Source organism: Leptopilina boulardi, unplaced genomic scaffold (genome assembly GCF_019393585.1).
Source record: "Leptopilina boulardi isolate dan_hultmark-lab unplaced genomic scaffold, ZJU_Lbou_2.1 LbouV2_1, whole genome shotgun sequence".
Classification (NCBI taxonomy): Eukaryota; Metazoa; Arthropoda; class Insecta; order Hymenoptera; family Figitidae; genus Leptopilina; species Leptopilina boulardi.
In genome coordinates, this window is record NW_026137640.1 from 1336139 (window position 1) to 1358718 (window position 22580).

The following is a 22580-nucleotide window of genomic DNA, read 5'->3' on the forward strand; positions in this document are numbered from 1 at the left end:
CAATAACTAATCTCATTTCGACGAATTTTCTTATTTTTATATACGTTTACGTGTAATTTCTCTTTTAATTTCAAGTTTCCTCTATTCCTTTTTTTTTTTTTTTTTTTTTAATTTTTTTATTTATTACCAATTTATGAAATAAACAAATTTTTAAATTATATTATTTTTTTAATAAAAAAGAATAATAATAATAATATGCTAATTATGAAAAAAAAAAAATCCTGGAAGAACTTGAACCAAAATAAAAATTGTTTCAAGGGAATTAGTAAACTAAGATATTAATAAGGCAATTAATTTACGAATTGAAATATTTTATGAAAATTATTTTCATTATTATTTTATCAATGTTACATTATTGAAGTTTCAAGGAAAAAATTTAATTTTACATCAAGATATCAAGTTCATTTTTAATATTATAATTTAATAATATTTAACTTTTAAACTTTTAAAGAGAACAATTATAAATGTTTATTGAAAAAAAAGAAACCATTGTATATATATATAATAATTGGTAAAAAAAATAGTTTGTTTTAATAGAAATATTTTAAAAACATAATTTTTTTTTTTAATTAAATTAATAATTTTACAGAAAATTAAAAGGCATTAAAATAAGTTTATTATTTTAATCAAATTTTGCTTATTTTAATTCATTTTGGTATTAAAATATGCAAAATTGGATTAAAATAATAAGCGTTGCAGCTTATTTTAATTTTCTGTGATTAAATATTTTGTGGATTAGAAAAAGTAGTAATAAACACTTTTTCTTATATTAAATATATCGATTACATAAGAAGCAAACACTTGTTGACGTAAATATATATCCAATGGAAGTCAAGTTGAAAGTTACAACTTTAAAATTATATTCCACTGTCAATAAAATATATTTCAAGAAAAATTTATTTTTATTTCAACCTTCTTTTATAAAACTAAAGTCACTTTTCTTTTTATTTATATATAATTTTAACTTCATTATTATAAATATTTTATTTGTAAGCCAATTATTTATTAAACTATCTTTTTTTTTATTATATTTTAATGATAAAAAAATTTAATTATGTAAAGAAATTTGTTTCAAACCAAAAATATTGATATTTTATCTGATTATATTTAAAATTTTTAATAATATAATTTGCAATTTTCACTTCCGTTTTAGATTCGAGATAAAAAAAAAATTAAAAACTCAAGTCACTGATTGTGATTATCGATCAAGATATATGGAAAACTATTTTCAGGTCCAGAATGTAATATATTAGCTCCATATTCGAGGGATGGAAATTTTGATTTCACCGGAAGTATGTTTATATGTGAGAGGTACGAAGAAAGAATAATAAACTTTGAAGTAGGTCAGTGGCATGAAGGTATATAACTATAAAATATGTGAACGATGATATATGCTTTTATTCCAAAAGCAAAAATGGGAGAAAAGCTCCCAACATCCACTAAAGATGAGATTATCTCCAAATCAAATGTAAACATTTTCTTTTTACATTACCATTTTGTAAATGTTTTTTTTTTTTTTTATTTTTTTGTTATAATAATTCTATTTTAATTTTTTAATTTAATTAAAATTATTATTTTACAGAATTTCTAAAAACTGACGATTTGACCGAAATTGGAAATGACCGAATAGGGCGCGATTTTTAAAAATTGTCCAATTATAATATTATGATTGGTCAATTTTAAAATTCGCGCCGTTATAGATTAAGTTTGTAATTGATCTTATATAAATATTGGGAAAACAATTGTGTGTAAAATACTTTTTTTATATAAAAATTGATTACGTCGAAAGTTCACGATCAAAGACGGGATTTTCTTTATACTTTTCCTCCCCGGAAATGAGACACGATAGGCAAGGCCGAGTTTCCGATCTGATCAAAGATGGGAACACGATCTGGACCACTCCCTGAGCAAATATAAAAGCGTATTCTGTCAACAACTCACAACAGTCCATCAGCATAGCTCAGCAATGTCGATATTCTTGGTGAGAAGTTGGTTCCATTTTTTTTTTTTTTTTTTTCTTAAGGCAAAATTAATTAATTTATTAATTAATTTTTTAATTTTCTAGTAATTTAATTAATTTTCAAATAATTTTAACTGATTTTAAATAATTTGAATGGATTTTAACTGATTTTGAATAATTTTAACGGATTTTAACTGATTTTAAATAATTTTAACGGATTTTAACTGATTTTAAATAATTTTGAATAATTTTAAATAAATTTGAATTAATTTTAACGGATTTTAACTGATTTTAAATAATTTTGAATAATTTTGAATAATTTTAAATAAATTTGAATTAATTTTAACGGATTTTAACTGATTTTGAATAATTTTGAATAATTTTAACTAAATTTGAATTAATTTTTAGTTGCTGATTCCTCTTTTGTGTACTTCCGCACATGCGGAAACAAATAATGAGCAAATGCAACAGAAACGTGGAATTTCAAGTTCCGGATGGATTGGTCTTCAAAATTTAGAAGTTCATGATTTAAATCATCATCAACATGCTCATCAACATCATGTGTTACCGACTCTTCAATCTGGACCCGAACTTCCACTAAGTGGTCCAAATTTAGAAGGGTAAGACAAAAATACACAATTTCTATATAATTAATTTTAATAATTAAAAAATTAAGAATCAAAATTTTTTAAAAAAAAAACTAAAAATATTATCTTTCTTTGGTATACAATATTATATAATGACATTATTTTATCATCACCTTAATTAATCATTCACTTTCGATTCTAATTTTGAAATAAGAAAGAAATTTATATTTTTAGCTCGTCTAGTTAAACGTGTACATTTATAATTTTTTTTTTTTTTTTATTTTACCGTAGATGGAAAACTGGTTCGGGTATTGATGTAGATGCATCACCGGAAAAGGAATTTCCGGGTTATATAATTAATAAACCTGTACCAATTGAAAAACATGCCCCCGAGCCAATAGTCGTGGAAAAAGCTGTGGAAAAACTTATTCCAATACCTGTTGAAAGGATCGTTCATAAACCATATCCAGTTCCAGTTCCAATACCACAGGTAAATTTATTAACTGTTAATTAATTTTATTTTTAATTTATTCGATATTAATAAATTTTCATACACTGCGGAAAAATTATTTTATTCAAATAATCAATTATTTATTATCTAATGAATATTTACTTGAACCAAATAATTTATATTTTGTCCAAAATAAATTCCGATATGGAAAAATAATTTATTTTATTCAAATAATCGATTATTTATTATCTAATAAATATTTTCTTCAACCAAATAATTTATATTTCGACCAAAAAATTTTTATTTGAACCAAATAATTTATATTTGGTCCAAAATATATTTCCATATGGAAAAATAATTTATTTTATTCAAATAATCGATTATTTATTTTCTGAGAATTATTTACTTGAACCAAATAATTTTTATTTTGACCAAATAATTTTTATTTGAACCAAATAATTTATTTTTTGTCCAAAATAAATTCCCATATGGAAAAATCATTTATTTTATTCAAATAATCGATTATTTATTATCTAATAAATATTTACTTGAACCAAATAATTTTTATTTGAACCAAATAATTTTTATTTGAACCAAATAATTTTTATGTGAACCAAATAATTTATATTTAAAAAAAAATAAAGCATTTAATTGATTAAATTAAATATTTATTTGAAAATAGTTAACGAATTATTTGAATCAAATATAATTTTTTTCCAATTTATAATTTTCGAAATTTTCTCTATTTTTCATATAAATAGTGAAGGTCACATTTTCTCAGTCAAAAAAATTTTTCGAATTCTTGTACTTTAAATATAAAATATATACTTAAGTAGTAGAAATCAATTTCTGTCAGACGGAATTTTTTATAAATTCCCGTAACTCGAGGTGTAAGTTTAATCAGTAGTAAAAGTGAGTTTCGATCAGACATTCTAATTTTTCGCTGATCAAAACAATTTTTAATTCTGGTTCACAAAAAAAAAAAATTAGCGATTTTCAAGTAGCTTAATTAATTAACAAATTATATTATTTAGTTAAAAAACTGTTTTTTAATTAACAAATTATGTAATTTAAATTGTTACTTAATTATTTAAATTTATTTAATTATTTAATTTTGTTATTTAATATTTAATTTTGTTAATTATTTAAATTTGCAAAAAAATTTTTTTTAAAATTTATTTTATTATTTTTATTATTATTTTATTTAATTATTTTACTATTTTATTTTATTATTATTTATTTTTATTTATTTTTTTTTTAATTTTTATTTTATTACAAATCATGAAAAAAGTTCAAATATGTAGTGAAAAGGAAATTGTAAAGGTCCTTGAAAAGGACATACAATGAAATAAATTATTATTATTATTATTATTACAAATTATGTAATTTAAATTGTTGCTTAATTATTTAAATTTATTTAATTATTTAATTTTGTTATTTATTTAATTATTTAATTTTTTTATTTAATTATTTAATTTTTTTATTTAATTATTTAATTGTTTAATTTTATTTACAGACAATTCCAGTTGCAGTGGAACAAGCAATTCCAATTCCAGTGAAAACGCCAATTGCAATTCCAGTTCATCATCCATTTCCAATTCCGGTGAAACATGCTGTTCCGGTACCAATTCCAATTCCAGTTCCGGTTCCTGTTCATGATCATTATGGTCTGGGAATCCCTGGACTCAGTGGAGGTTTAGGTCTTTATGGCGCAGGTTTAGGACATGGAATTGGACATGGCATAGGTCATGGTATTTATGGTGCAGGTTTAGGTCATGGCATAGGTCATGGTATTTATGGTGCAGGTTTAGGTCATGGAATTGCCCATGGTGCTGGAATTAATCTTGGACATAGTGCTCACGGTCCTTATGGAATTGGTTTTGATCATGGTCATTACAATCATCATCATGGTCATCAACACAAAAAGAAACGAAGTAAAGATTAATTCATTACTGCGTGTTATTATTATTATTATTATTATTTTTTTTTTTTTAATAGAGAGACAATATTTCATATTGGTTCCAAGAAAATTTTTATAATAATTATTATCTTTTAAAAAAGAAAATAAATTCTATTTATATTAAAGAAATTATTATAAAAATTTTCTTATTGTAAATAGTCAACACTAATATTGTAAAAAGTAAATTAAAAATATAATTATTTTTTTAAGCAAAATTTGTAGAAATCAAATATGTGAATGCGTTGCCAACTTGTGTATATGATATTATATTTTAATTTTAAGTCGTTATTTAATATTAATTCTTGTTATACAAAGATTAAATTGTAAAACACTTATGTTTATAAACACTTTTATAAACAAATAAATAATAATATTAATTATATATAGGAACCCTTCTTAGTTACATCAGTGAAAAGAGAAATTCTTTTTGCATCGGGAACCTTAATAATATTGATACGTTATTGAGAAAGTTTTGTCCGTTTTGTCAAAACGTCATATTGCAATCTATTATTGTTTTAAATAATTATTATTTGTTTTCTGCATTTTTGCGTTAATAATAAACGCACATAATAATAAATTAATTTATTATAATTTGTTAATGTGAAAATTTATCTAAAATTGAAGTGAATAGAGTATAAAAATAATTTCTTTAACCTAACCTAAAAAAAAGGACAAAAAAATTTTTTTTAAAAGAAAATATAAAGTGACACGCTAATAAAAGTTTTTTTTTAATTTTGTTGTATACACAATATATTTATTTAGCGAAGGAACGAAACTAAATTTGTGTTTTGTTTATAAAAAATTGAGAATTTAAAATACGAATGAAAAAATAATAAGGAAAAACAGAATATCAAAAATGTGAGAGAATGTGAATTACTGGAAAAGATATTTTTCATATACGGATTTTTCTTTAAAAAAAACATCTCGTAAGTAGATAATTTATATTTTTTATATTTAATTAGGTCATAGTTCAAAATGTTTAAAATTTTTTTTTTTTTTTTTTTTGATCTAACAAAAACCTACAAAGATAAATTAAGTTTTTTATTTTCTATTTCAGATTCGTTAAACTAAAAACATAAAAAGATGTCTTTTTCTGGCACTAAAAATCGTACAACGAAATATAAAACGGAAAATTCGTCAAAAAAAAGAAAGAATCAATTAGATGAAAATGAAGAAAACATTCAGGATCAAGATTTTAAATTCGTCGCTACCACTATGCTAGAATTGGATCATGAAGAAGAAGTTATTACCGGGGATCCTGATGATCCTGGTTTTTCCGATTCGGAAAATCCATTGAAACTTGAAGAAAATACAGAGGCCGTTCAAATAATAACAATAGAAGATGATAATAATTCACTATCTGATAATCTCGAACCAATTCAATTTCGCCTTAATGAATTTGTTAATCAAAATAATTTTACAAATCAAGTTTCATTTAATATTCCTAAAAAGCAATTTATTAAATGTCCTGCTTGCAATGCTCTATTTTTGACACGATGTAAATTAAAAAGTCATTTATTAACACATGCATTTGAAGAGAATAATGATAAACAATTAATTTGTAATTATTGTAATTTTTCAACAGACGATTTAGATGTATTTAGTTCTCATTTGAAATGTCATGAAAATCAATGTGAAGTTTGTAATCAATGTTTTAGTAAAAAAAAAGTATTCGAAAGTCATATGTTAATAGCAAAAAATTCATTTAGTGTAAAAAGAGATCATTTTAAAAATTTAATTTGCATTTCTTGTAATTTATCATTTGATTTTGTACATCAATTACAAAAACATTGGTTTAAACATACTTGTTTTGAGAATAAAACCTATCAATGTGATTCTTGTTCAGCATTATTTGATACAGTTGAACAACTTGAAATTCATGTTTGTTTACAATGTCCAGTGTGTTTGAAAATTTACTCTAGTTTTCCAACTTTACGATCGCATACACGTTTTGAAAAACATTATCTCTATTGTAAAATTTGTAAATATGAATTTAGTCTTCGTGTCGATCATGATAGGCATTTGGAACTTCATAAAAAAAAATTTAAACAATATGACAAATTAATGTTATGCATGCAAGCAGAGGATGAATCAACATTAAAATGTGAAGTTTGTGGTAAATTATTACAAACAGATACAAGTTTTGTTTCACATGTCTACGATGAACATAAACTTAATGTGACAAATTATAAACGACATAAAAAATTTACACATTGCCTACAAGCTGATGATGGTTCAACATTGCAATGTGAAGTTTGTGGTAAATTAGTAACGTCAGAATTAATTTTCGTTAATCATGTATTTAAGGAGCACAAAATTGATGTAACAAAAGAAAATAATAGCGATAGTAGTAATTCGGAGGAAGATCAATCACGGCCTAAAGGAATTACTAAAATAATGGATGATATTACATTTGAGGAAATTAAAATAGAAGAAGAAGAAGAAGAAGAGGAAGAAGAAGAACTCGAGGAAGTAAACGAAGAGGAATTTGAAGAAGAAGATGAGGAAGACGAAATATGAGCAAGCTTTAAGAAAAGCTGTAAACAAATTATTATTATTTTTTTTTTTTTTTGAAAAGACGAAGCTGAAGTACGCAACGTTTATGATAAACGATTTTTTAAGACATAATTTTTTGCCTAATAAATATTTTTTTATAATTTGTTGATTAATGAAAACTTCAAGAAATTTTTTTTTTTTAGGCAAAAAATTATAGAATTTTTCATTTTAAAAAATTTTTCTTTAAAAATCGTTTATCATAAACGTTGCATACGCTTCGTTTTGAAAAGTCTGAAATGCACGAAATGAACACCTTTAAATAAAGAAAAGTTATTTGATAGAAAAAAATTTGATAAAATTCCAAATAAAAAAAAAAAAAAACTTAAATATAAATATTAAATTGTTAACGATTTGTAAATAAATACCTTAATGTATAAAATTACAATTTCAAAAAAAATTTAATTTTTGAGCATTATAAACAAATATTTTGTATTTAATATTTGTTTTTTTTTTTGTTAATAAATGAAATATTAATAAACTATCAATATGAAAATGAAAAAATATTTTAAAAATTCTTACCTAAATAAACATAATTTAAAATTAAATTATCGATTTATAAAAAAAAAAGTATTTGCAAATATTTAATTTAAAAAAAAAAAATTGAAATAATTTTACAAAAGAACTAAATTAATTATGAGAAATTTAAATTTGTTCTTTCCCTTTTTAAAATTTTTCCAAAGCATAATTTTTTACTTTACCATAGAGGACGCGGATACCGCCGGTCCTGCCGGTTTAAACAAAACGTACACTGTAGGCTAACCTCTCTCTTTCACTCGGCAATACATATAATAATATACTTTTATCGTATATAATTAAAACACCGTTATATGCTGAAAAAAATGATAAATTTACGAAAGTTTATAGGTAAACCCCCCCCCCCCCCAAAAAAAAAGTAATTTGTATATTTGTAAAAATATAAAATTAATAAGTGAGAAATGTGAAATATTTTTTTTTTCCAAATATTGAGGTTACGGAAATGTCAAAAAAGGCAAGTATTTTTTTTTTTAACATTTTTGTTATTACTTATCCATTGTTACAGATATTGGTGCAAATTTAACGGATCCTATGTATCAGGGAATTTATCACGAATCTCAAAAACATCAACCGGATTTAGATAAAGTATTAGAGAGAAGTTGGGATAATAATCTGTCAAAAATTATAATTACAGCGGGCAGTGTTGAGGAAAGTAGAAAAGCTTTAGAAATTGCCAGGACAGATGGTATGTAAACAAATCGAATATTTTTGTTTTTATTTGAATTTTTTAAAATATAGATTTTTATCAAATTCGTGTTCTACTTATTTATTGAATATTTTATAATAATATTAGAAAGTGTTTTAAAATTTAATAGGTTTATAAAAGTTTGTTGTTTTTTTTTTTCAAATATTGTGAATTTAATTATTTGAAAATATTTATTTTTTTTAAATGAATTAAAAATAAATTTTTTTTTTTTTTTTTTTTTAATAGAGAGATTATTTTCGACTGTTGGTTGTCATCCAACGCGTTGCAATGAATTTGAAGAATCCGGAGATCCTGAAGCGTATCTCAGTTCACTTTCTGAAATTGCAATTAATAATAAAGATAAAATAGTTGCAATTGGAGAAATGGGACTTGATTATGATAGACTTCAATTTTGCTCTAAAGATATACAAAAAAAATATTTTGAAATGCAACTTTCTCTTTGCTCCACATTGAAATTACCAATGTTTCTTCATTGTCGTAATGCTGCCGAAGATTTTGTTCGAATACTAAGAAAAAATAAAGATAAATTAACAGCTGGTGTTGTTCATTCATTCGATGGTAATACAGAGGAAGCATACAGTTTACTTCAATTAGGACTTTATATTGGTATTAATGGATGGTAATTAAATTTTTAGCTTCTATATCATTGAATTAGAAATTAATTTTTAAATATTAATTTTTTAAATTCAAAATTTTGTAAATTAAGGATTTTTTTTTAAATTTAACAATTTAAAATTTGTTTCAAGTTCGTTGAAAACAGAGGAAAATCTGTGTGCAGTTACAACAATTCCATCCGATCGTCTAGTGATAGAAACTGATTGTCCATGGTGTGAAATTAGGCCAACTCATGCATCATTCAAAGATGTTGTGACACGTTTTCCATCGGTGAAAAAGGAAAAATGGCAACCAGATAAAATGGTCAAAGGACGAAACGAGCCTTGCACCATAGTGTAATATATATATATATATTTGTTTCCAATAATTCCAATAAACCATTTTTATAACAATATTTTTCTTTTTTACATAGAATCAATCGCATTAACGCATATTTTTTATTTAATTGCAGACAAATTTTAGAAATATTGGCGAGTGTCAGAGATGAGGAAGAGGAATATCTTTGTAATCAAATTTACAAAAATACAATGAAGCTCTTCTTTCCATATGAATTGTGAGGAAAAAAAAATAGCTTTTCAATCGCCGAGTGTACAAGTGCATTTACACTTATTTTCGAGCATTTATATATAAATATATATATATACACGCGCTAAGACTGTTTGTGAAAGTGTGATGAGAGAAAGAGAGCGAGAAATTATTTTAAAAAAAATACTGTCTGTGACGAAAAAAAAAAAAAACAAACTTTGCAGTATATACTATACACACGTGTGTGAATTGTGACCGCACTGTCACATTCCTTCGATCTCCTTTATAAGAACCTAATATATTCTTGTTAAAAATCATTTTCATTGATCGTAATAATGTCATCAAAGATCATTAATTAATCTTATAAATTAATACTTTGCTATTGCTACAAAAAAAAAATTGTGCGTTCATTAATTATATCCCGCTATACGAAAAAAGACAAATTTTTTTACAAGGGAAATTTTCAAATCTATTTTTTTTTTTACAAATAATCTTAGCGTTTTCTTAATTATTATCAATTACATAGTCCATTTAACAATACTTACTCTTCATTTTTTTATATTTGTTCTTTTCTTTTTAATATTTTTTTTTCTTCTTTTTTTTTTTTATGAAAAGTCATTTATTTTTTAGATATTTACTCAATCATATTCTAAAAACAACATACAAAATACTTTGACACGATGTTTTTTTTTTTTTTTTGCACGATGATTCCATGATGTAGTTAATCTAAAAATGGCACGTTTTTTTTTAAAAAAAAACGATGAACCGTTTTTTGCCATTGCATTTTCGAAAACAAAACCGTTTTTTTAGAAAGAGAGGCGTTGAACTGTCAAGCGGTACATTCTTGGAATATCACAGGTAAAATGACCGCGAAAAAAAAATTGATTATAAATCGTACAATCTACACTCTTGGAATCTAATTAATAAATGCTTGAGGTATGAAGGGAATTTGGTAGCTAACTAATTGTTGATAGTTGCTACAAAAGGAAGTTGATCTTTTTTTTCTTTTTTTCACGCCTCATTGAATTTTTGATAGTGTTTGCACCTTTTCATAGACCCAATCATACGTTTGACTTGCAAACGATTGCGTCGTGTCTATCGCTTGATTTGCGTATTTCTGCAAATTTTGTGGACTCAATTTTCCTCTGCAAAATTTAAAACAAAAATTAATAATAATATATTTATTATAAATATTATTCATTTTTCGAAAGAAAATAAAACTTACACAAAAACATTTGTTTCCAGCCATTTTACCATCATTACGGAACGATCAACAATTTGCTCGCAAACATAAGTTGACGATTTTTTAATAAATTCCAATCCTTTGATGCTTTGCTTTTCGATTGTTGACAACATTCCTGGTGCATATTGTTCGATCTAAAAAATATTTTAATAAAAATTAAATTAGCCTTTTAATAAAAAAAAAATTTTTTTTTGATTAAAAAAAGTACTTACAGTGGCAATAACAATGGGAGTTTTTTCTGTCACATAAGTTGCAGCATTGTCATAAAATTTAATCGATATGTTCTTGCTTACAATGAAAACATCATTTCCTAATTTCACATATGGTGCAGTGAATTCAACGGTGGTTTTATAATAATCCGGGAATCTAGTTTCAATATATTTTAGACCATCATTGGAATATGTTTTCGTCGAAGTCCAAATTTTCTGACCATATACCAAAGCTCCGCTATCTTTTAAGAATTTATTTGTTCTTGATGCTGTAAAATAAAAAAAAAAATTTCATTTACTTTTTAAAATTCAATTCATTATTAATAAATTAAAATTGAAAATATAACGGAATACAAAAATGTTTCATTGAAACTGATATGATTCAATAAAAGGAAAAATATATTGCAAAATGTTTATATTATGACGTAATTTTTTTTTTAACGCGTAAAAGAAACATTAATTTTAATATAAAATATAATTTTCAATAAAAAAAAAACAGCCTTTGAATTAATTTCTACATAAAAATAATATTAAACCATTTTTCTTCTAATTAAAATTATCATAATTATTCAAAATTAATATGGAGATGAAATAATTTTAATATGGAAATTAACAAGGGTAAACAAATTAAAATTCAATGACATTGCTAATTGTATGTATAACATTCAGATAATAAACAAGAATAATGTAAATAGAGAAAGTAAATAAAGTTCTTACCTTCAAAGGAACCATTTTTTCGGCAATCAAATGCCAAAAGAGAACCAATTAGAAGTAAAAGAATGAAACATCCCTTTTTCCACGGAAAACCGCTGGTGGTTTTTGCAGTCATTTTCTTTATCAATATCTAAAAATGTGAAAGTTTGTCTTACACTCTTGAAATGTAAACTAAAGAAATCTTGACGGTAAAAGTATATATGTATATATGTATATATATATATATATTCGTTTTGACAACTGATTTAGAAATTCCAAGCGATTTGCTCCATATTCAAATTAAAGACAAATTTTCACTCAAATATACTTGGCGTCGCTATCTGCGTCACTCTCACGTCAAATTACCTTCGTTTTAATACGTTCAGTTTTTCTCACATAAAAATCTCTTTAGAGAAAATTGTTTTTTTTTTTTTTTTTTTTTTTTTTTTTTTTTTTTTTTTTGGGGGGGAGAAAGGGGAATGAAATATAATTAAAAAAAAAAATCAAATAAACTTTCTGGTTTAGTTCTCGTGAATGACACGATGTCGACAACTATATATATATTGTAAGTGAAATCGAGAAGGCGATGCGCGATCAATAATTTAACGACTCTAATAAACTGGAAGTCTAACCTCAAAATTCCAGATAGAAAAAAAAATTGTTATTACTTCAAATAATTTTTATCAAAAAACAATTATACACGCACACTCACTTTTATTAAATTAACATTAAGAAGTTTAATTGGAAGCTGATAACAGATAAGTCGTTAATTAACTTCTTATTTTTGTTTCGAAATTTCAAAATAATATTCTAAACTTGAACATCTGAATCAGTAAACAAAACTGAAGAGAGAGGGGGAAGTTAGGCCCTGGAATTATATATAGATTTCGGGCCCTTTCCTTAATTTTTTTTTTGTTTTAAATTTTTTTAAAACTGAGAAATTTTAATTAAAAACAATTAAATAAATTTACTTGAATAAATAAAATAATAATTATTAAATTATTAATTAATTTTATATTAAAAATTAATGTTATATTAATTTTTTTTAAATTATTAATAATAATTAATTATTATTAAATTATTAAATTTAAAGTAATATTGAATTTTTCAAACATTATTTTAAAAATGTAAATTGAAATAATAAAATAGTTACTTACTTCGCAAGTTTTATTGCATTCTCCAGCGAGAATATCTTTATTTTTTTTAGTCTTTTTGTGCGTTGTTTGTAAGGCCTCAAGCATTTCCAAAAACAAATTATTTTTATTAATCACCTTTAGTGTATTCCAATGGGTATCTGAAAAAGACAAAAAAAAAAAATTATATAAAACATTCTTTCATTCAATAAATAGAAAAAATAATTTTTTTTTCTTTCTGTAATTTAACAAAAATATTAAAAACTTACTAATATTTTTTAAAAGTAAATCAGACTGATATAAATTCTTATTATACATATTTTTCCAAACATTAAAGCACTGTGAGTCTTTTATTAAACAAGCCACCAGTGCTTGAACAATTTCTTCTCTATAATTAGCACTACTCTTTGGAGTCAATTTTGTCATCAATGTTTCAAACAATGAACGACATTTTAAATTTGGCGATTTAAAAACCATTTCCTGAAAAAATGAAGAATATTTTTATATTCTTTTAATTTTAATTAAAAAACTATTTAATATTATACTTACTCTTAATTTATCATTAAAAGGCTTAATTTCATTGACATAAGTAGGCGCAATATTTAATTTTCCAGAAATAACATCATCTATAATATTTAAATATAATTCAGCTTTTACATCGACATTCTTTCCATTTGAATGACGTGTTATTAAATCTTTAAGTATTTGTGAAACATAATTGGCATAATTTTTTCCTTCTAACATTGGTGATATGACATGATGCCAAACTGATAAACCAACAGTTAAATTATCTTTTCCACTTTGTGAAAGTGCCCATATTATTGATAAACCAATTGGCTTTCTATTTTGATAAGAATTTCTCAATGTTATTAATTTTGGAATACTTGTTATTGTCATTTCGGGATTAAATTTTGCTAATAGTTGAAGAAAAATTTTATAACCAATCACTGGTTGATTTTTAACAAGATCAGAGGCCATTGCCGTTAAATTAAATTCATAAAAAAGTTGAACATTTTGTGAGCCACTAATTTGAATTGCTTTCTCAAGTATTATTCTAATTGATTTTGGTACAACACTTGCTGGATAATCGTCTGGTCTACCAGAAAATATTGGATCAATAACTTCTAAAGGAATTTTCATATTTAAAAATGCAACTAAATCTTTAAGCCAAATTAATGGAGCACCAGGAAATCGAGTTTGTCCTGCAATTAAAATTTCTTCAACTTCCGATGCATTTATCTAAAAAATAATAGAAAATATTAATTATAACGAGAAAATATAAATTAAATTTACTTTTTATATATTTTACCATTCTAAGTGCATCTTCTATAGATTTTGGTGGCTTTTCTTTAGGGATCTCCTTTTTCTTTTCAGTTTGTTGCTGTTGTTGTTGTTGTTGCTTCTGTTGTTTTTTTCTCTCTTCATTTTCCTTCGTTTTACTATCTTTTCCCTTTGGTGGTTTTTTATTTTCCTTATTTCCTTCCAAATTATCATACAAAGTTTTCACTTGGTCCAAAGGTACTGATAAAAACAAATATTCTTGAATTAAAACAAAATTTTAACATATTGTTCACATTATTTTCGATAAAAGGAAACAATTATCAACATTTAAATTCAATATTCAATTATTTTACTTCTTTTTCATATCACTTAAAAAGGTCATTTCTATTATTATCTATATCAAAACAAGAAAAAAAATTAAATAGGTAAAATAAATTTAAATTCTTCTTTTCCAAATTTCTATTTACTATTTAAATTAATATATTCAAAAAAATTTCCGTTACCTTTATTTACAGGTATTTTTAATTGACAATATGGTATATTGTTAAACAATTTACAATTGAATAAACAAAAAACAAAAATTGATCTCTTTTTATTTTATTTTCATTTGTTGAGTGAAGAATTAAATTTAAAAATATTTTTCAATTTTCTGTTATGTTTTCTTATTATAATAAAAAAAAAACTTACAAAAATCTTCAACTTTTGGAGCATTCTCGATAAATTTTTTCTTTTCTGCCTTAGTCAATTTAGTTGAACGAACACCAGATTTGTCTTTCTTATTTTTTCCAACTACTTCCCAACCTCCTGATGACATTTTCACAAAATTCTCAATTAACACGATAAATTGTAAATAGCCAAAAAAAAAACTAGATTAGTACTAAACTGCCGATAGATAAATAGCTAAATGTACAGTTGTGTACAAATTTAAGTTCACGTTTTAAAGCACGTCGGAAAACTTTATACGTGGTCGCGCCTGCGCTTTTTCTTTCGAAACTTTCTAGCCACGCACATGAAAAAAAAAAATATAACAAAAAATCTTGAAATGAGTCCAAAGAATAAAATTTCAAGTAATTAACAAAAAAAAATTATTATATTAAGCCGATGGAGTTTTTTTAATTTAACGAAACAGTTTCTTGTGTTTTTTTTGTAATTTTATTTTTCTATTCGAAAAATTGACAAGTTGTTTACCAGGGTTGGATCGTTGCGATTTAAAAATTTGAGTGTGAATAAACCATTATGATACAATAAAGGATGTATTCACATCAATTTTGGTATTGTAAATGAACCTTGAATGAATGGTTTTGTTTCCTATCTATTGATCACATTTTTAATGGTTACATGTTGTTACAGTAAAATTTATTCTGGAGTATAATTTTATTGAATTTTATAAATAATTATAGATAAAAAGTTAATATTTCCTAAAGGAATTTATTATACCATTTTAAAACCATGTATAGTGAATATACATTTTAAATATGGATATTCGTGGTATTGAGGTTACAAATCAACTGAGGGTAATAAAATTTTTAATTAATATTTTGAATTTATTATAAACAAGTCAATTGATCCTCAAAAGGAAGCAGTTTTTTTTTTTTTTTATTTAAATATAATATTTGCATATATTAACAATTACAATACGATTAATGAGGTAAATATTATTTTCCTATGGAAACGAGCCGCATGTCGCCAAGTTCCTTTAAAGGACATGTACTTACGGGCGGTTCCTAACATCGTGAAATTAATTATAGATTACTTTTTTGTAATTTTCATTTCGATGACACAAATATATTTTTATAATTTTCTTGAAAATCAACAAAATAATCACCTCTATAGAATGTCAAATACAAAAATGGAAATTTGGTATTTTTTTATGTTTTTGAATCTTATATTTAAATTCAATTAAATTTTTATTGTGAATGACACAGTTTTTAACTAGTTTTATTTTTCAATTATAATTTTAAAACTTCGGATTTAATATATAAAAAAAAATATATTTTTTAAAATAAATATTTAATATCCGAACTTATTTTTCTAATATAATTAATATTCTCGAACAAAAAAATGGGACTTTTTTACAAAATTTTACCTTTTATTAAAATTTTTTTTTTCAGAGTGCCATTCGTGCCAAGTTATTGGAACTTGGTGTTCGCTATGATGAAGAATTACCGGACTATATTCTGGTTATGGTTGTGAATAAAAAATCACGTCAACAAATGCATGAGGATTTACATTTGTTTTTAGAAAATAATACAGCTCCATTTGTTGATTGGTTGCATGATCAAGTATTGAAAAAATTGCAAAAAGTGACAATAGCAAAAAAAAAAGTTTCAAGGGAATTTGTACCCGCGGTAATTATAAAACAAGAAGAACAACGTAAAAAAAATAAAACAACTACCTCATTTTTAGAGGATCATAATACAAAAGAAGGAACTAAAAAATTACTCGATAAACCATTGAAAGAAGATAAGGATGCTGAAAATGAAACAAAATCCGAATCTCCATGTGAAGATAAACAAATTTTGAAAATTACTTCTGAAATTGAATCGAAAGAAAAAACTCCAGTTTCATCTTTAGAAACGGAAAATATAAAAAAAGTCTCGCCAATTGATTCTTTGAAATCAAAAGAGATTTCAAAGACACAATTTGAAGCAGGAAATTCAAAACCAACGAATGAAACAAATAATTCAGAAATTACAAATATCGATATTGGAAAACGATCACGAAATTCAAATGAAGATGATTTCAATTTAAATGAATCGAAAAAAATAAAATCAAGTATTACTAAACCTAAAATAACTTCTGTTGTTTCAGTGAAAAATCGTCTTGGTATTATTTCATTAAAAAAATCGGATCCCCAAACAAATAGAGAAATTTCATTTAATAAACATAAACACGAACGAATAACAATAACAAAAGATGATAATCGACGAAATAATTTTTCACGTTCAAAAAATAATGAATTCGATGATTTAAAAAGGAGTCGTAATTTCGAGACAAAAATACGTGACAAGACAATTGATATTAAAAATCGTCTTGGCAATTTTCGTGATAAACCAAATCAAGAGATTCGTGAAAAAGAAAAGTCTGGATTGACTATAAAAAATCGTTTAGGAAGTTCGAGTAGCGGAAATCGAGTGTCTTCTTCTTCTTCTTCGTCAAAAAAGCAAGAAATTCTTGATGAAAGAAATATCGATAATAGAAATGAAAGAAATAGTTTCCGTGGAAAAAATGTAAAATATAGATTAGGTCCAATGAGAAAACCATTTCGAGCGAACGATACGAGAAATGTAAATTTTCAAGAAACTAGGCATTTAAATCATAATAATAGAAATTCAAATCATAAAGATAGAAATTCTTTTGAAAGAACTGGAAAAGATTTTTCAAATTTATCATTTCAAGATAATAATGCTGATGACAATGATGATGATGATGAAGCTGATATTAATGTTGCACCGGTAAAATCTCATATAGTTGCAATTCAAAAACCTTTGACTGAAAAAACTATGAGTCGAAAAAGATTAAAATCCAATGATGATGTCAGCGAGGATGATGATGAGGATGATGTAAAAGATTGCAAATTACCAAGTAAAGTTATCGTAACACCAAGACCATTAAAACCATTGCCTTCAAATCAAAAAAGAGCAACACAATCTTTATTATTGAGAGCTGTTGCTGAAGCCAATCAATCTGTGGTGTCGCAAAAAAATCCAGAACCTTCATTAGTGGTAAGTAATAATCGTTCGTTTATTAGACGTCAATAATTACTTTTTCACCAAAAAAAATTTTTAGCAATTTTTATTATGAATTATTGCGAGGTCAAGGGGAAATAAATAATGTGAATTTTATACTTTTTTTTTTGAAACTTCCGTTCGTTTTAAACAATAAAAAAAAATTTCATTTAAATTTCTTTTTTTTATTTGTAAATCCTTGATTATTTTATTTTCCTTTTATTTTTTCTTAATATTTTCCAAAAAAATAAGTTTTTTCCAAAAAAAATTATTTCTTTTAAGTTAATAAGAGGAAAAAAATTATTTTATAACGTAGAAAATTATTTTCATTGAAATTATTTTCTTTAATTTAAAACAGCTATTTTTTCCAAAAAAATAAAAAGGATTTTTTTTCTATTTGAAATCTCAAAAGGTAAGTAATATTCTGTTTTTTGTCAATTCGAATAAAAATAAATTTAATTTTTGTAAAAAAAATTTTTTAAGACAAAAAAGATAATTCAAGAAAAGAAAATAATAATTTTTGGTTTAAGTTAGCATTTTTCTTTTATTCAGGACGTGGACTGAAAAATAATGGCTTTTCTTTAAATGATTATTTTGGTAGGTTAGATATTGCATTTTTTGTTAATTAAAATGAATTTGTTTGATTTAAAAAAAAAAGAGTAACAATGCCTTTTATTAGGAAGCAAAACCGCCTCCTAAAAGACTTAAATCATCTGGATCATGGAGTGGAGGTCAAAATTTATCAGTGCATTTGGATTCACAGAAGAGATTTGTCATGGAGAATATTCAAATTGAATTAACAACAGTGACCAGTAACGATACAAAATCTTGTAAGTATGTATATATATAATTTCCTTAGAAAATTTTTTAATATAATTTATTTATATTTTTAAATTAGAAATTATCAAATTATTTTTATGATTATCATGAATTTTTATTAAAATCAATATGAATTTTGATTTTATAAATAAATTTTATTATTATTATTATATATTACTATAACCAAATCATTTGGATTTCTGAAAATAATAGCTTCTAAGAAAAACAAAGTTAAAAGTCAAATTTAATGACTTTGAATTTGTAGTAGACAGGAAAAAAAAATTACCGGCGACAATTTTCATTAATCCGGAAACACATTGAATGCAGTAAATAATAAAATAAGAGCTTAGCGTGGCAAAATAAATTTTTTTCAGACAGTTTATTGCATGTATTGTTTTTTTTTTAAAACCACATGTACCTCCCACTGAGAAAGGTCTGACCCAACAAAAGGGATAATTAACTTTAGAAATGAAAATATGTATAATGTTTTGGCTACTAACTTTTGAAAATAATGTCTTTTGAAATTCGCACAATATTATGATTTTCCACTTACGATAATAGTCTTAACAAAAGAATAGAAATCATAAATATTTTTGGAGAAGATTAACTATTTGAAAATTTCATTTATAAATATTCATTGCGGGTGGTTGGGTTTTTAGTATAACAAAATAAATCTAATAATAATACAATTTTTGTTTTTCAGATGAATCACAAGAAGTTACTGATGAACATATTGGTGTTGTAAGGTCATTATTTCAACAAAGTAACAATGATCAAAAATTTTTGGTCACCTTAAATGGATATAATAATAATTTGCCTCAAGAAAAATCGTCTGATGAAAATGAAGAGAATTTAGAAACGGAGGTAATTGGGGAATTCCTCAATAATTTTATACTTTTCCCAATTATTAAATTTTTTGATTTCCTTTTCTTATTTTTATATTTTAATATTTATTCTTCTTATGTTTTATTTTTAAAATAAATTTATTTAAACAAATAATTTAAATAATAAAAATAATAGTATTTAAATTGTGACATAGAACTGAAAAATAAAAGCTAATTTTTTTATATAATGGAATAATAATTGTATTTTATATTTACTAATTATATTTAAATTAGTATTAAAAAAAATTATTTTTCACAGTTAAACGAATGTGAAGAACAAGAAGAGGCTGTTGAAAATTTGACTGCATATCCAGAAAATGAATCTGATGTAATTGCATTTCGTGTATCAAATATTGAGGAAGATGATAAAGAAGATGACGATGATGATGATAAATCGAGTAATTCAAAGCAAAGTAATAATGATGAAAACCAAAATACGGAAAATATCAATGATGTGGAAGAGCCACCGAAAAAATTAAGAAAATTAAGTCCTATAGTTTATAATAAATCACGATCACCAACACCTGAAATAACTACCACAAAATCTCCAATTTCATCAGTAATAATCAGTACGTTTATCGAGAAAATTTTCTTTCTTTTTTACAAGTTTTCAAAGATTTAATAATTTATGTACAATTTTAAAAAAATAATAATTTGGTTAAAAAAAATATATTTATTTTTCAGGTACCGAGAAAAAATCAAAAATCGATACTGTATCAGTGTCACTTAATTCATTGACGGATAAAAAATGTCGTTATTGGCCAAATTGCACGTCAGGAAAAAAGTGTGCATACATTCATCCGGACGTTCCTTGCAGGTTAAATTTTATTTTTCTATTTTTTTTTTCATTTTTAACAATATTGAGCATGTGTAATTTTGTCACTAATAATTTTTTTTTTTTATTATATATGAGTTATTAAATTTTTATTCCTATAAATGGAAAAAAAAGAATTATCATAAATAATATAACAAATAATTTGCATTAAAAAAATTTGATTACAAAAATATTTTAAAATAATGTTTCACTTTCCTGAAAATAGAAAAAAATTTTCACTGCCAAGAATCTCAGGTGACGAAGAAAATTATTGCTCCAGAGCTATAAAAATGATAGACCATTTTGAAAAAAAATTAAAGCCTACCAAAATCATAACCCTGGGGCGGTTGCCCCTTGAGGAGCAACCTTGTCAAAAAGTTTTTTCTTTGAGAAAAATCAAGCCAATCGCATCTTCTTCTTCTTATTGGGATTCACATCACTTGTTTTATTTCTCTTTTGTTTAGTGGCACTGCGTCTTTGGTTCCACTCTTCACGTGCTTTGAGAGCAAGATGATAGACTTGTATTTCCAAATCTACAAGCCATTCGTCGTCCACTGGATGAAATATATCATTATCGTCCAGTCCATTTTTAACTTTCCAATCGTCCGGCATATATTTTGGAATATATGGTTCCACTTCATCCGTCGAATATAACAAGGTTTGATGATCCTCCTCCGTTAAATATGGAGAGTGATCATAATCCTTGTATGGTTTCCAATCGTCCTTTACTTCCATGGCCACGTATGGTTCGTCCGAAGATGATGTCGATGTCACAGACATTATTATTTTTCTTTCAAAAAATCAAATTGACTTTATAGAATGTCAAACAGTTAATATTTTGTTCCCTTGTTTGTTGGGCCCTTTTATATGCTTAATCCCAACGTTACCGCCTTCAAGAGGGGCGGAGAAAAAAAAGAGTAGGGTACCAATAAACACCCGCAATTTTTCTCATTACGGTACCCTCTATGAAAATTCCCTTTTCTTAATTACATTTTCCCCACTTATTTCATTTTTCCATTTTCATATTTAAAATTTTCTGCCTTATTTGAAAATCAATTTTTTTTTAATGCAAAAAATTTTTTATATTATAAAAATTATAAATAAAAATTATTTACTTATTATAAAATTTAGTGACAAAATTAATAATGCTCTCTTTTATTTTTTCAGTCTATTTCCCGCTTGCAAATTTGGTGTCAATTGTCAATATCTTCATCCACGATGTAAATTTGGATTATCATGTACAAAAGTTGGATGTATATTTTCACATCCACAGGAAAAATGTAAATATCATCCCTATTGTACAAATCCATCGTGTTCATTTTCTCATCCCACAATGGTAAAATCGACAAATTTTTCACAAACAACACGAAGAGGCAAATTTACCTGGAGAAGACAGAACTAAGTCATATTAAAAAAAAAAAAAATTATTTATTGCATTTCTCATTCATATGAACAAGTTTTTTTTATGAAGAAATTTCTATTTAAACAAAATCGAAAGATATTATAATTGAATATAAGTTTTACATTATTCTTAAAAAAATTTTTTTGATATATAATCCGAAAATTAAATTGGAATTAGACGAACAAAAAATTGTCTATGATTCAAATTTTAAAACAAATTTCTTTTTTTTTTTCATTGAATTTTAAATTATATTAAATTTGAAAAATCTGTTAATTAAATTATAAATTATTGAAGAAAATTTGTCTTTATAAAGAAACTTTACAGAAATAATAAAAAAATATCTGTAAAACTTGTTTATTTGACGATTTGAATTAAAAATAGCATGCAACTTTATGCTAAATGTTTTCTTAAGTAAAATATATTGTATTTGAAATTATAATAAACGTGAATTGATTAGTCATTATCGTAACTTTTTGTGTT

General features: G+C 24.4%; 5 protein-coding genes across 5 annotated transcripts; 4 read left to right on the top strand and 1 right to left on the bottom strand.

The window, feature by feature from the left end:
* The first annotated feature begins 1837 nt into the window (after positions 1–1837).
* Positions 1838–5213, top strand: LOC127290403 (uncharacterized). The gene is made up of 4 exons (XM_051318972.1): positions 1838–1981; positions 2369–2580; positions 2839–3037; positions 4515–5213. Exons 1-4 carry the CDS (start codon positions 1967–1969, stop codon positions 4941–4943), a joined length of 855 nt encoding a protein of 284 aa, XP_051174929.1. The 5' UTR covers positions 1838–1966; the 3' UTR covers positions 4944–5213.
* Positions 5214–5430: 217 nt separating this feature from the next.
* On the top strand, positions 5431–7535 carry LOC127290261 (PR domain zinc finger protein 15-like). Its single transcript, XM_051318773.1, has 2 exons — positions 5431–5884; positions 6016–7535. The coding sequence occupies exon 2, from the start codon at positions 6042–6044 to the stop codon at positions 7476–7478; it is 1437 nt and encodes a 478-aa protein (XP_051174730.1). The 5' UTR covers positions 5431–5884; positions 6016–6041; the 3' UTR covers positions 7479–7535.
* A 675-nt stretch (positions 7536–8210) lies between these two features.
* On the top strand, positions 8211–10110 carry LOC127290339 (deoxyribonuclease TATDN1). The gene is made up of 5 exons (XM_051318862.1): positions 8211–8378; positions 8554–8733; positions 8980–9373; positions 9501–9704; positions 9821–10110. Exons 1-5 carry the CDS (start codon positions 8342–8344, stop codon positions 9924–9926), a joined length of 921 nt encoding a protein of 306 aa, XP_051174819.1. The 5' UTR covers positions 8211–8341; the 3' UTR covers positions 9927–10110.
* A 402-nt stretch (positions 10111–10512) lies between these two features.
* On the bottom strand, positions 10513–15622 carry LOC127290107 (transmembrane protein 214-A). The gene is made up of 9 exons (XM_051318532.1): positions 15141–15622; positions 14482–14693; positions 13722–14411; positions 13442–13652; positions 13197–13333; positions 12064–12190; positions 11350–11615; positions 11120–11271; positions 10513–11039 (listed from the first exon to the last, which is right to left on the bottom strand). The coding sequence occupies exons 1-9, from the start codon at positions 15265–15267 to the stop codon at positions 10913–10915; spliced, it is 2049 nt and encodes a 682-aa protein (XP_051174489.1). The 5' UTR covers positions 15268–15622; the 3' UTR covers positions 10513–10912.
* Positions 15623–15800: 178 nt separating this feature from the next.
* Positions 15801–22269, top strand: LOC127290020 (zinc finger CCCH domain-containing protein 14). Its single transcript, XM_051318422.1, has 7 exons — positions 15801–15967; positions 16565–18178; positions 18861–19011; positions 19704–19864; positions 20144–20453; positions 20569–20701; positions 21866–22269. The coding sequence occupies exons 1-7, from the start codon at positions 15929–15931 to the stop codon at positions 22098–22100; spliced, it is 2643 nt and encodes an 880-aa protein (XP_051174379.1). The 5' UTR covers positions 15801–15928; the 3' UTR covers positions 22101–22269.
* Positions 22270–22580: the final 311 nt, after the last annotated feature.